General features: G+C 41.5%; 2 protein-coding genes across 7 annotated transcripts in view; one reads left to right on the top strand and one right to left on the bottom strand.

Moving 5' to 3' along the window:
* afap1l1a (actin filament associated protein 1-like 1a) overlaps positions 1-7668 on the top strand; it is a 26024-nt gene extending 18356 nt beyond the window's left edge. For 4 of the 6 annotated variants that reach the window (XM_018675499.2, XM_018675498.2, XM_018675501.2 and 1 more), the window contains exons 11-17: positions 749-868; positions 952-1163; positions 1618-1763; positions 1886-1958; positions 2454-2569; positions 3806-3973; positions 5099-5243. In XM_018675499.2, coding sequence (XP_018531015.1) covers positions 749-868; positions 952-1163; positions 1618-1763; positions 1886-1958; positions 2454-2569; positions 3806-3973; position 5099 — 836 coding nt within the window. In that variant the 3' untranslated portion in view covers positions 5100-5243. Of the gene's footprint in view, positions 1-748; positions 869-951; positions 1164-1617; positions 1764-1885; positions 1959-2160; positions 2173-2453; positions 2570-3805; positions 3974-5098; positions 5275-5368; positions 5495-6519 lie in introns of those variants that run through there. The other 2 variants (XM_051072193.1, XM_018675504.2) reach the window with 2 other exon arrangements.
* On the bottom strand, positions 7239-13653 carry gabrp (gamma-aminobutyric acid type A receptor subunit pi). Its single transcript, XM_018675505.2, is given in 11 exon segments — positions 7239-8457; positions 8560-8753; positions 9790-9907; positions 9909-9943; positions 10058-10195; positions 10433-10515; positions 11423-11640; positions 11777-11844; positions 11928-12040; positions 12197-12281; positions 13366-13653. Coding segments are annotated over 10 exon segments (1356 nt in total). The 5' UTR covers positions 12253-12281; positions 13366-13653; the 3' UTR covers positions 7239-8124.

The raw sequence follows: 13653 nt of genomic DNA, 5'->3' as shown, positions 1-13653 counted from the left end.
CAGTCATAATTACAACTTGGATGTTGACGTGAAGGCTGTTTACAAGTCAGAATCATAAATGTAGCATTAGGTCACACCAGTTCAGTAGTTGTGATGAACTGAGCTATCTTCATGAAAACAGAGCATCTGCTGATGAAGACCATGAGATGCAGTTGATGGCTCTGGGGAAAAAGCTAGCATGTGTACCTTGAGTTAAGATATTGTTTCTTTTTATTTTTAACCAGTCCACAGTAAAGAGAAATGTATTTTGTCCTAGGATATTTGCACATCTTAAAGGACTATGTGTAAATTTTTGCTGTTGCTACTAGCGTTAGTATTAACAGCTATTTACTCACCAGTTTAGCAAATTCATCATCAAACTTCATTCCTTTACTTGCCATGGGCTGTTGATGGAAAGCAACACCACTGTTAACTCTTGTTTTGCTTCTGTTTCTATCACTTCTTTTCTTCTACTGCTAACCAGACTAGCCCAGGCCTGTCTTGCCACTTTCCGATAGCGACTCAATGTAGCATTCAGTCTGGCCTGAAGAACTAGTGCTGCTCAGAGGGTGTATTCTCACCTCTTGTTTTGTAAATGCAATGATGGCTGAAGTGGTTGACAAGCGACCGTCATCACCACCCACTCCTGATTAGAAAACACATTTGGCATCAGAGAAAACTGATGCTGAAATTAAGTGAATGAGTTTCCACATGCCAAAGATAAAGTTGGACAAAAAGCAACAGTATTATCCTTTCGTTTTTGATGTAGGTAAGGTGAAACGGGGGGCTTTCGCTGCAGGACGTAAAATCACACGTATCATCAGCTTCTCCAAGAAGAAGCCCCCTCGGCCAGGTGATCCCCGGACACCTTTCAACGACCCTCGACAAGGTCAGATCCCACTTCACTTTCTCTCTTCAGGTCTCCAAGTTTGCAGACACGTCATGTATTTTTTTTCCCTCCTCGCAACACAGGCTACTTGTCAGTCCTGGTGAACCAGGTGTGGCGGGAACAGTGGTGTTGTGTGTGCAGAGGCTCCCTACACTTCTACCACGATAAAGGAGACCCTCGGACCTCCCTGGCTTCCCTTCCTCTCCACAACTGTGAGGTGGTGCCAGGACTTGGACCTAAGCACCCATTTGCATTCAGAATCCTACGCAACAGCACAGAGGTTGCCGCTCTGGAGGTAGAATATTTTGCTTGTTTCTTACTTTAAAGCTGCACTAGTCAAGATTTTTGAATTAACAATGTGTCAAAGGACTATTTGTAATGTGATAAGGGCAGCTTGAAGTGACAAACGCACAGATGATGATCACCCGACTCTACAGTTCCCCTAGGATCTACAAAGCATCTAGGCATCTTTCAGCTCATTGTTTTGGTTTAACAGGCTGCAGCTTTAATGTTCGGATTCATTCTCAGAGCTCTCATCAACCTTATCTTATCTTGACCAAAGAGCAGACAGACAAAGTAGACAGCAAGCTAGTGAACATACTGGAGCATTTAGCTGCTTAAGGGCTAGATATTTTCATCTGGAATTGGTGGAAACCAAAAATAGAGCTAAAAGAGGAATAAATGTTTACCTACATTTACTGAGGGGCCAGAAACACAGCTTAAAATTGATTTGTGCCATCTCCTTTTAGGCTGGCAGCTCTGAGGAGCTTGGGAGGTGGCTTGGTGTCCTCTTGGCAGAAACAGGCTCTGCGACAGACCCAGAGTCACTGCATTACGACTATGTAGACGTGGAAATCATTGCTAATATCCGCGACGCTGCACGGCATTCCTTCCTGTGAGTGAGACAGCGGAGGGGAGAGGGGGGATATTTGCATGAGTTCAGAGCAAGGCCACCGACCAGAGCAGTGATGTTTTGACCTCACACTGGCTTAATTTCTCTTCCTCCTCCGATCCTAGATGGGCCACTTCCTCCAGCAGTACCTCCACAGACTCCAGAACATATGATGAGGTCCCTAATGAGGACATGCAGGTGGGACGCATTTGCTCACATTCTTGAAGTTCAGATAAAACCTTACGTGTAATGCTTTACTTTGATATGTGAAGATTAGAAGCGTGTCTGTGTGTGCGCAGCTGTTGGGGACTGTCAGTGTCTGAATATGACGCCCCATATCAGTCACCCAAACAGACAAACAGTGCTCTGTTACACGCCTATCAATGACTGCTTTTTGTAGGCCAGAGAAAAAGTACTGGGAGAGGGAAAAAACAGCAATCTGGTGACAGGAAAGCAAGAGGTCATGGCAGTTTTACAGCCTGTAAACCTCTTTCTTAACCCCACTGACATGCAATTTCAACACACACCTCTCACCACCTACAGCCCTAAACATACACACCTCAGTGGTCTCAAGCCCATAAATCTGAAGATTAGTTTATTGCTTTGCTTTCTTTTTTCCTCTCTGTCCTCATCCTTCTCTCTGCATCCTTTCACATCTGTCATGTCCCCTCGCCCCCTCTGTGCTCCACCCAGTCAGGGGAGAACCTGCAGGCAGCAGTCTGGGAATCAAGGGAAACGGCGCTCAAGTTTCTCAAGCAGCGACTCCGACAGAACCAAACCATTAGTCTCCCTCAAGCGAACAGGCTCAAGTAAGTGTGTTTGTCTGGTTTTTCAGTGTAACACTGCTGTACGTCCAGTGGTCTGTCCTTAGCAAAACATCATGAACTATACTGAGAGATTGATTCAATTTTGAAACCATTCCATGTGCTAATAAATGGGCATTATTTATTAGTACTTTATTAGCTTTCTCTTCATTTAAAACCACTTCTAATTTGTCAATGGATAAAGCTGCACTGTAGTTTATAAATGCATGCTTTGTTTCTGCTTCTGTGTATGAAATAATGTTATCACCATAGAGATGTTATGTTCAGGCCTTGGTTTTTAATATAGTCTGTTTAGAGAAGAGGACCCAAATATGATCCTTGTGGAGGTTAGTGGTTTATCTCCTGTGAATTTTCAGCTCCACACCCCTCTCTGCTTTCCATCTGTTGCTCTCAAAAATAAATGAATAAATAAATAGATATCAAGGGCAGCAACTAGCTCTACAGATGGCACCTCTTAATATATTTGTGAGTGACACAGGAGGTATAGGTTCCAAAGTTCTAGTTTTACTGCAGCTTATACTCTTTATACAGTCTATCTGTGTAGGTTCTCAGTGATAGAGTTGAAGGCAGCTGGACTTCCTTTAGTTTTCTTGTACAGTCCTCTCAGTGGTGTTACAGCTCACTGACAGTCATAAAATCTGAGCTTTCATTTGGCTCGATTTTCCCCTTTTTCCTCTCCTCTCAATCATCTCTTCTCCATTTCCATCTAGAATATTTTCCCTCTTCCCTCTCCTCTCCCATTTGCTCCATTGTGTCAGTTGGCCTCTGACATACAAATAGAGGAGATGAGCGTCCAGGGTTTAGGAAAATGATAATGGTGTGGTCAGGGAGCTCTGTGCTGTTTCACAGGCCTTCACTGTGCCGTTCTGACACATCAAACAGACGGCGCTCTCCAGGGCTGAGAGCTTCAGGATGTAACCTGAGATTTATTGGACACTCACATTAGATCCGCTGCCTCACCTCCTCACTCTGCAGGAATGTGTGTGTGTTTATCTTTTACTCATGCATCATATCATTGTTCTCTCAAAAAAATCTTTCATGAAATTTGAAGAAGGTCAAATTATTGTGTTAGATTTTTGTATGACTCGAAGAAGTGGCGTCATACCCCTCATGTGATGAGCGTGACATTTAAAAAGGACAGGCAGATAGATCCTTGTGAGATGTTTTGTCTCCTTCCCATAACCCCTGCACGTCTGACCTATCACCTTTGCTCCCAACCAGATGCCAACCAGTATGGAAGGTATGGGAAAACGCGGGCAGAGGAGGATGCCAAGCGTTACCTGAAAGAAAAAGAGGAGCTGGAGAGGGAGAGGGATGGGATAAGAAATGCACTAGTGACCCTCCGACAGGAGAAGAGAGAGCTGAAGGAAGAGCTGAAGACGGCCTCTGGTAAAGAGATACCAAGCAAAACAGAGAACACAAACTGCTCTTGGTCATTTCTGGGCTCCACTCCAGGCTTTCTAGGATCAGGAAAATGAAAGCAATCACAAAACAAACAACATAGCAAGAACACCCATCTATGTACCTATTAAAGTTTATAGCTTTGGAATGAAGAGACAACTAGTGGCACTAAATCTTCCCTAGGAAACGTATAGCTCTGAAATACAGAAGATCCAGTGTACTGTTTGTGTTGGCTGTTGTCTTTTGTATATTTGTTGGGAAATTATATTTTAACAGCTGGATTGTCCACTATTTAAGATTAACATTAACCAGAAGTCGTGCACACTCTGCATCCCTGCTCTGTATCTGACCTGACCCTCACTATTATAGGGCCATGTGAGAGGAGAGTTTCCCTACAGGGCTAAATAAAACATCTAATTGTTCTTACTGAAACTAAATGGCTATGAAAAATTCCTCCTAAATCTAATTATTTTCCTCTAGTTTCACATAGTGTGCTGCCAGCAGCAGCAGACAAAGTGTTCATGTCTTTTTATCAGTAAAAGTAGCAGACAAGATTGCAAGCACACTCCATTTGAAATAAGTCACGTATTCAGACTAAGTACAATAAAAAAGTATTAGTTAAAGTATTAGCAACAACAGCACAATAGTCTCTGCTACTGGTGTATTATTATTTATATTGCATGTATGTATTAACAATAAGATCTGAAACACTTACTCAATTAAATGATTAGTCGATCGAAAAAGAGTTCATCTGTACCTTTTGACTTTTTGCAACTTTTGAGGTAAGTAATTGTTTTGTTGCGACCCTCATTGACGTAATTGCATTTTAATGTGTTGTTGAGGTGAAACTATTTTGAACTACTTTTGGGTAGTTTAATGTATATTTTTAAAACTCACATCAGTTTTATATGGAAATTGTCATCTGAAAAGTGCAAGTATAAAGCAGCATAAAATGGTATCCCAAGTATCCCTAAACTGTAACTGTAATTGTAAGCATACTTGAGTAAATATACTGTATTTTGAAAGCCATCCTTCGTTTTGAGACTTAATCACCATCTAAAGGACGACATGAAAATGTTTATCTCACCATGTCCCTGTGTTTCTGTGGAGCAGAAAAAAGGAAGCTGTCTCTGAGCAAGCGTGTGACCCATCTGGAGGAAGCCTGTCGAGCTAAGGAGGCAGAGAGGGTGGACCTGGAGCTCAGACTGACTCAGGTCAAGGAAAACCTCAAAAAGAGCCAGGCAGGCGGGGCGCTGGGTGCACCAGTTGAGGCTAAACCACCTGCTAAGGTATATTTGTTGCTTATTTGAAAACACTTGTTTATATGCACGCTTGCCTGCATACACACTTTCCATTTACTTCTTTACTTTTTTTTTTGCATAGGCCTCCAGCAGAAAGAGCCAGAACATCTACAGTGAGTCTTTACCAGTGAACTGTGCCTCAGAAATGCGTAGGAGACCTCCATCTGTTTATGCTTCTTCTACAGGAACTGTCATGCAGAAAGCAAAGGTAATGATGATCTGATTTCCCTCTCTCACTCACTTCCTGAACATCTCCTCGGTCATGTCGTTTTAGGACAGATTTCTCCATCAGACTCCACAGGGGGTTAATAGAATCACAGCGGCATGTGTCTTCACCTAATGGGTTTTTCACATATAAAAAGATAGACAGTGTGTGTATGTTGGCACAGTCTGACATTTACAGTCAAGTACCTGTGTGTGTGTGTGTGTGTGTGTGTGAGAGTATTTTGACTGATTATGATCAAATGGGATTGTGTGGATGAGTGATATCACGTAATTTAACGTCTTTTACTTTCACAATGTGATTCATATTTCTTCCTTAATGATGCCATCAGGTCTGGGTGATTTTGATATAATTTCAGTATTTTCTTTGGAGGCACCAGCTACACAGATTTGAATGTTATAATTATCACAGTGATACCTTTACTACTACTACTGATTTACTTTTCTGCACAGATGAAAAGTATTTTGTTGCATATTACTGTGGACTAATTTGGTGATTGCTGAACTACTGAACTTACTTTGATGAGTTTTATGATTATAGCTGTACCTGCAATACAGCCATTTAGCCGTAACCCAAGTTAGTTAGCCCCTTAATTTGCCTTTTTATTTGATTCTGTCTAAAAAATCAATTATATAAAAACTCAGTGGAACACTGTTTAGAAAGCTGACAGGTTTAACTTATTGCTTTGGTTATTAAAATGTTTTTTTTTTTTTTTTTTTTTTTTTTTTTTTGTGAAGTCAGTGCTTTAAGGCTTAGAAAAGTCAAGATTGTATGTTTTAAGAATATTGCCTAGCGCTACCATTTTTCCTGCAACTAAAAGTGACTTGACTTAATCTGCAAGAATTTGAAATGGGCTTCATTAATTTGGTTTGTGTTTTTCTATTTGCTTGTTTGTAAGCACATTGCTCTATCACAGAACACTAGCAAAACTGAAATTGTTTATTGTTTGTTTATTGTCTACTCACTTACTTGAAATTCATTTATTAAACTGACTGACTCTGTTTCTCCAGGAATGGGAGTCAAAGAAAGGAACCTAAGGGTAGCATCATGACAAGGAGTGATAATGAGGATAATCAGGATGTGACTTTTATCCCACCTTTATCCCACAAAGGAAAATCTCCCATCTACACCCCAAAGCACAGGCATCTTTCATTTTGGATGTCGGAGGAAATAAACTGTAATGAAAGATATTGGCCACTAGGTGGAGGTACATCTCACTGAATATTTCCTTGTCTGTCCTCTTCAAAAGGACTACAAAAATGTGTGGAATTTAGGGAACTTTCTGACTCATCTGCATCCAAGTATTTTCATTGTCTGTGGTGACATAGCTTTGCATGTGGCGAACAGAATAGAGAGAAATCAGGGCGGATGAAAGAAAGACATAAGAAAAGTGTATTGAAAAGCACAGTGAGAGTGTGTGTGTGTGTGTGTGTGTGTGTGTGTGTGTGTGTGTGTGTGTGTGCGTGTGCGGTGGTGTGCGTGTGAAAGCAGTGTTGTAATGGGAAAGCAAATACGGGACTGTGTTAGCACCAGAGGTGAAATGTTAAAGATAACCTAAGAAATGTGATGTGTTTGAAAAATAAGAGAGTGGAAACCATGATGTGCCTATTATGACATAATGTTTTTTTGTTCTGCCTGTACATAGTGAGCCATGACTACTGTTTTATACACTTTCTACTTTTATACTGTACAAGATTTCATTTCTCATCATCATGATCATCATAAGACATTCCTGGTATGGGTATTCAGCTGAGTGCCATGGACTGATAGGTTGAGTGTGTTATTGTTGTTTGACTATACTCACTAGCTTAAGTGCTACTCAGTAATCATCTGCTGAATTATTTCGTCGGAAAAAAACCCTACTCCTACTTGACTTTCTGGCACACTGTTGGATACTCCTGCCATAGAAAAGAGTGACTAACAAAAGTGGTGCTATTAAGTGATACGAACCATCTTTTCTGAGTGAGAAAATCTCCACTAAGTGTCATTTTAACACCTTCTCTGCTGAACCTGTGGTTGGCTTTTGCACTTTACTGTTGTCCTGCCTGGATAAGGGAAAAAAAAATTGTATTTTGTTTCCCAAACATTTGCTCTTCAGTCATTTGTTACAGCACAGATACTGAATTTCTTCCTCATTAAAATGCGCCAACACATTCTCAGTTACTGACTTTTAATTTCATATGATATACTGTGAAGTATATGGTCTCATACAAACAATGTATGAAAGCCAAAACAAGAAAAAACACATCTAACATCAGTCATTTAATGAAGGCAATTCAATGCAGCACAGTATAGTGTGGTGCAGTTCAGGCAGCCTATTGTTTACAGTTAGTTAACTCATCCTCATTTGTTCTATGGATTTGTCAGTAGATGTTAATATGTTGGTAGCCATCCATTCATACATAATTAGTAATAGCTTTTGATGCGGAGTATGATACAAATAAGATTTACTGGGTTATAATCCTAACCAATTGCTTGTCATCAAAAAGGTTTTCTATGTGTGGTACAAAAACAGTTTCGATCCAGGCAGTGGCGACTGGTATTGGGTCTCAAATGAGGAGGTAGAGCAGCTTCAGGATGGTGAAATTAACTATGCAGCGGCTTGGAACCGGCGCTCAGAGAAAGAGATAGTAAAGCCAGTAGAGGATATTGACAAAGAGGAATGCTGTGGGGAAAACGGTTCGGGCGTGACGATCTATGTTGTGTGGATTTTCCACAATGAAGACGGATGCTGCCCTGCGCGACGCATCCTTCACCGAAGACAGGCCGCACCCCTGTCCCGGCATCTTCTCTTTAGATCCGGCGTGGTTCTTAGTGTCACTGTTCGCTGACTGCTCCATGGGCTCCTCTGCCGTGGAGCCGATCTCCACAGACTGGTTTGGTTGGGTGGAGCTGATGATGGGGATGGAGCCATTTCCGTTGGATTCATTGAGCTCCCTCAGAAGATCCTAACAGGCAGATAAGCAGACAGGTGGATTGACGCTTACAGTGACTTCATTATATAGCATGAAAATTCTGCTTTCATGTTTAAGTGCAAACATGTTGCTCACTCTGTGTAAATCCTCTACGGTCTGGTGTTGCATGGTATAAAAGTGGGCACAGGCGTACTCCAGCAGTGCACCAAAGATGAAGGTGAAGCAGATGCCCAGGTAAACATCTATGGCCTTAATGAAGCAGTTGGCATTGGGCAAAGAAGTGCGGGCACCCATCATCAGAGTGGTCATGGTCAAAACTGTAGTCACGCCTGTAGAACAGATTACAGTGTTGTCTTATCATATTGGTAATCAGATCAGGCATGTTTGTCCAGCTCCTTCTCATCCCCATCCGATTTTCCTCCTTCCCTTGTTTATTTCCCCAGCTGCTCTCTGATCCAGTTTCTCATCAGCCATTTGTCTCAGTAAATAATCTAACCATCAAGATGTGTGTTTAACTAGTGATGCGCTGATGATGATGTATTGATGTGTATGTCCTTGTCAATGCAGGACAGTAGAGTACATTTATGAACTGGATGCACTGTACTGCATATTCAACAGCTGACTGTCTCAGCTGACAATCAGTTGATGTAAGACTGCAGAAGGTATTGAGTCATTGGTAGTGGAAGTGCAAATGTATGCAGTAAAAGTACCAACACAACTGTGAAAAATTCTCCATTATACACAAAAGTACTGCATTCAGAAACCTAAAATAAGAAAGTAGATATATCTATAGAAATATAGATTGTTAATAGTGATGAGTCATTGTGTTTACTGTTGTATCTGGTCAAAGTGGAGCTGGATAGAACCATGTTATACAGTTTTTAGCCCAGTGGCTCCAAACCTGTGGGGCCAAACCCTTCTAAACGGTCACAAGAGGAATCTAGGGGGTGTGAGATATGAGATTAAAATGGCAGTAAGAAAAAACAAAAGTCTACCACATTAATTTGAACTCATATTTTAGATTTTACTGTTATCTTTGCTTTTTTGTGAAATAATGAGTAATTTTGCCTCTTTGGGCCTCAACTGCGTTTTAAATGAGACCTTCTGAGTGGTTTAGAAAATGTCTCTTTATTAAAGCTGCTAACAGGTTTTTGACTATGGTGAGCATTATCCCTTTGAAATCAACATGTGAGCAAAAAATCAATTTTATATATAGGATATTCATTTTGAAACAAAAAATATTCCACTGTATTAGTGTAAGGAATGTCATTTGAATGTCTTCAGTGAAGTTGTTAAGCCATGTTGTTCCTCTGTATGTGCCATAATCATATTATCTAAACACACAGTACAAGAGCTTGCACTAACCAATGCAGGTTCTAGCCGGCACAGAGGACTGGCTGATCCAGAATGAGACCCATGAGAGAACCACCAGCAGGATAGAGGGAACATACGTCTCCAAGATAAAGAACAACACGTTTCTACGGCAGCGCAAAATGTAGCACCAGCTTTGGATACTGTCCTGTGAAGAGACATGAAAGGTTTTGAAGACAATGTATTATTTTTGTGCTCTACATGAAGTTTTCTTCATATAACTCTGCATGTGACAGGAATTCTGGGAGTTGAAGTATTGTACCTGTTTCGTATACAGCCTCTGACACTGTTGTGTAGTAGCTCTCTACACTGTACTGAGCCAGCCGCAGCGTGTCAAGACCCCTCACTGAATCATTCCCTCTGGTCCAGTAGAATACCACATCCTGCAGGTTGTAGCCCCCTGACCACACACACACACACACACAGATCCACATACAAGCACACTATTTAAACTTTGATGAAATCTCACCTGCTAAGCATAACATTGTCTTTTCCATTTTTATACTCACTACACTGATGGTGATGAAAATGGTAATGGTGACGATGAGATGACAATGATTCGTGTCCATCTACACACTTGATGTGAGGGCTGATGAGGTGGAGGGTCGGGGGGGTGGAGCTCACAGGTATTACTCACAGCTCTCCAGCTGCAGAGTGCACACCTGTCTGTCCATGGGATACTTAGTCAGGTCCATATTGCAGGCGATCGTAGCCGTGATGCTGTTGTGTATTCATAGCAAGATCATTAGCAAGTTTCAGAAACTCCCCCACAAAAAAAACTTTTGCTCTTTTGATGTAAGACAGGGTAGTTAATAATTAAAGAACTCTCCCCCGATCAACAATGTAGAGAACAAAGAGTCATATCACAAGTGTCAAAGTTTGACATTTCTGTATGATGCATTAATTATGTAACAGATGCTCAGTCTACTAAGTGTTTGAATTTAAATTTCTCTTTTGATATGTTATTCTGCAAAGGGCATCACAGTGACCTGATGTATTGCCACTGCAAAAAAGAAATTAGAAATGGGGCACGTTCAACCATCGCCACCATAAAATCAGACATTGTTAAGTCAGGAATCAAAATGTGTCCCTGCACTTCACAAGAATGAAAAATGCCCTAAGTTCTCTAGACTAAACTGCCCTTTTTGTCCTCAGTAAAGCTGTCAAGTCACAATAAAGTTCTCTTTCAGTGTGACAAGACAAGATAAGACGTCAGGACACATTTTTACTGCGGCCAAACGGGACTCTGCAAATCTTCAGTAATACAATCTGAATAGTTTGAAGGGCACAAAAAATACAGGAGTTCAGTGCCATTCCCTCAAGTTATGTGACTGCACAATGACACATAAGTGTTTTTTTTTTTTTTGGTTGCTTTTTAAAGTAAAGCCTAAGGCCAATTCACAGCTGATTACAATGACAATCATGACAACTGCATGAAACAGAAAAAAAAGCATTTCTCTTTTCCTCCTCCATCATTTTTCTGTGACTAGCACCCATTTATTCTTTATTCTTCCAGGCTTGCTCCTACAAGCTCAGCAGAATCTGAAAAGCTTATTTTGTGGCACAAGAGCGTCAAATGTCAGAAAATGTCAAATCGATACCTGAACCTTTACAAAAACATATGTACCGAAGGGCGTAGAGAACAGTTCCATTGCTGAAGATGCGTATGAGGCGGTTTTCCACCGTGACGTCATGCAGGAAGGAACGCTTGGAGTCCGGGATGAAGGTGTCAGGGATCCAGAGCAGTGACACCAGGCGCCCATCTACGCTGACGCTCTCGTTTCCCGGGAACACCAACCTGGAGTCACGCCAGCGCTGACGGAGGAAGATGGTTGCTGTGTAGTCCTGAAGAAGATGATGTGAACTTTCATTCATGTATCCAGTCATTCTTTTTTTTTTTTTTTTTCCTCCATTCACACACACTTGCTCACATGCTCCCTCAGGCACCCGCAGACACAGAATAGCAGGGAGTGTTCCATACCATATTGATTTCGGAGATGGCGTCGATACTGGCAATATCAAGGCTCATTCCAATTTCCACAGGACCCTCTATCAAAGACAGAGATACTGGAAGTAAGTCCATTTTTAATTAGGGAGCACACATTCCACTCACTTTTTAAGCTCCTACCTACCATTGAAATTAGGTCTGAGGTAGCGATTGTATCCCTTCATCAGCCTCTGAATTGTTGGCTGAAGCTGGGAGTCGTTCCATTCACCCCAGTTATGGTTTGGGAACATACAAGCACTGATACAGCAGGGGGAGATGAAAAAGAAAAGAAAAGGCTGCAGGTGGGAAAACGGACAATTGTGCAGAGGAATGCATTGTCAGTCAATATAAATACTGATATCGACATGTGTCATTGCCCCTGTGCGTGTTGTTTTTTGACCTGAGGTCTCTCACCCCTGTGTGAAGGTCAGGCAGAGGATCAGCAGCATGTGCAGCAGCTGGATGGACATTCTGGATCAGCGGGCAAAGGTCAGCAATTCTGCTCAGAGAGGGGGGGGTGTGACACAAGCCATAACTTGAACCGCTGCACACAAATCACTCTCTTTCACATTTCCATTTTTATGGGATAAAACATTTTGACCATAGGGTGGCAGCACCTCACCAAACGTGATCACAAACCTCAGGGGAAATCTGCAGCGCGACTGCAAATTCTCACCCTTTGATGTTATAAAACTGTGCGTCCCTCCTTGCCCAGATACTTGTAAAATGCACTGGAAACTTGTATTGATTTCTGCCTCCATGAATACATTAGCAGCTGCTCCATTTGGCTCTCATACACGCACGTGCACACAAACACACACACACACACACACTCAAGAACACAATAGATTAGAGATAAAAGCAGTGTCTAGATAAGGCTTCATGAGCGCACCTACATATTTACATGTTTGTTTTTGCACGCAAATGTGTCGCACAGTCTGTCACCTGCTGATTTATGTGTCCGCTGCCTCATGGTTTATTCACAAAGCCTCCCTTCTAACTAATCGTGTCTCTAACTCATCAAGGAGTCCCTGTTGTCTAGTTGTTACTCACCACAGCTTCCCTCCCTTCTCCTCCTCCAGATAAATCTCTCTGTCACAAACAGACTCGAGCCTTCCTCACATCTTACTTTCATCCACATAATCTGAATCTATCACTCACATGTTTGCGTATCCAGCTATTCCCATAGCAATCTGTGCAAACATTACTGTATATTGACATGTTGCCAGAACCTTAGCAAAGCATTTCCATTAAATATTCTATGTATTATTTACAATTTTTCTGTTTTCGTTTTCTCATCTGTGTTTCATTCTTTCATTCTGTTTTTCAGCCACACTTCATCAATCACCTGTTTCCTTTAAGCCACATATTGGCAAACTAGCATATTGGTCTATAGTACTGCTCTTGCTCTCTGTTTTCCTTCCTTTACCTTTGGTCAGAACAGTCTGTGCATCCACATCCAAAGAAATGTATTTATCTTTACATTTCATCTTTTCCTACTCTGAACAAATTATCTCTACCTTTATTTTCTTTTATCTTTTTTTTAACATACACTCATTTTTTTCACTCTCACTCTCTCCTACCTGTTTCAGTCTTCTGGCTCTTCTTTTTCTGCCTCAGGTCACTCCTCTTCTGTCTCAGCTCTTTCCTTTGTTTCTTCCTCCTCTCTTCTGTTTTTCTCTGTCCCAAACCTTGCCAGTGGCTGAGATTGTTCCCCTTCTCCTTTATTTGTGATTAAATCCCAGAGTTTCTTCCATCTACCAATGAAATCACAGTTGCTTTTGTGTGTGTGCGTATGTGTGTGTGGGCTGCTGTTGGTTGTTTCACTGTTTGTGCATCTCCCTCTGACTCTCTGCACAGCTGTATTCATC

The sequence above is a fragment of the Lates calcarifer genome, linkage group LG8, assembly GCF_001640805.2.
Source record: "Lates calcarifer isolate ASB-BC8 linkage group LG8, TLL_Latcal_v3, whole genome shotgun sequence".
Taxonomy (NCBI): domain Eukaryota; kingdom Metazoa; phylum Chordata; class Actinopteri; family Centropomidae; genus Lates; species Lates calcarifer.
Note: the sequence above shows the minus strand (reverse complement) of the source record. Positions and strands in the feature narration are given on the sequence as shown.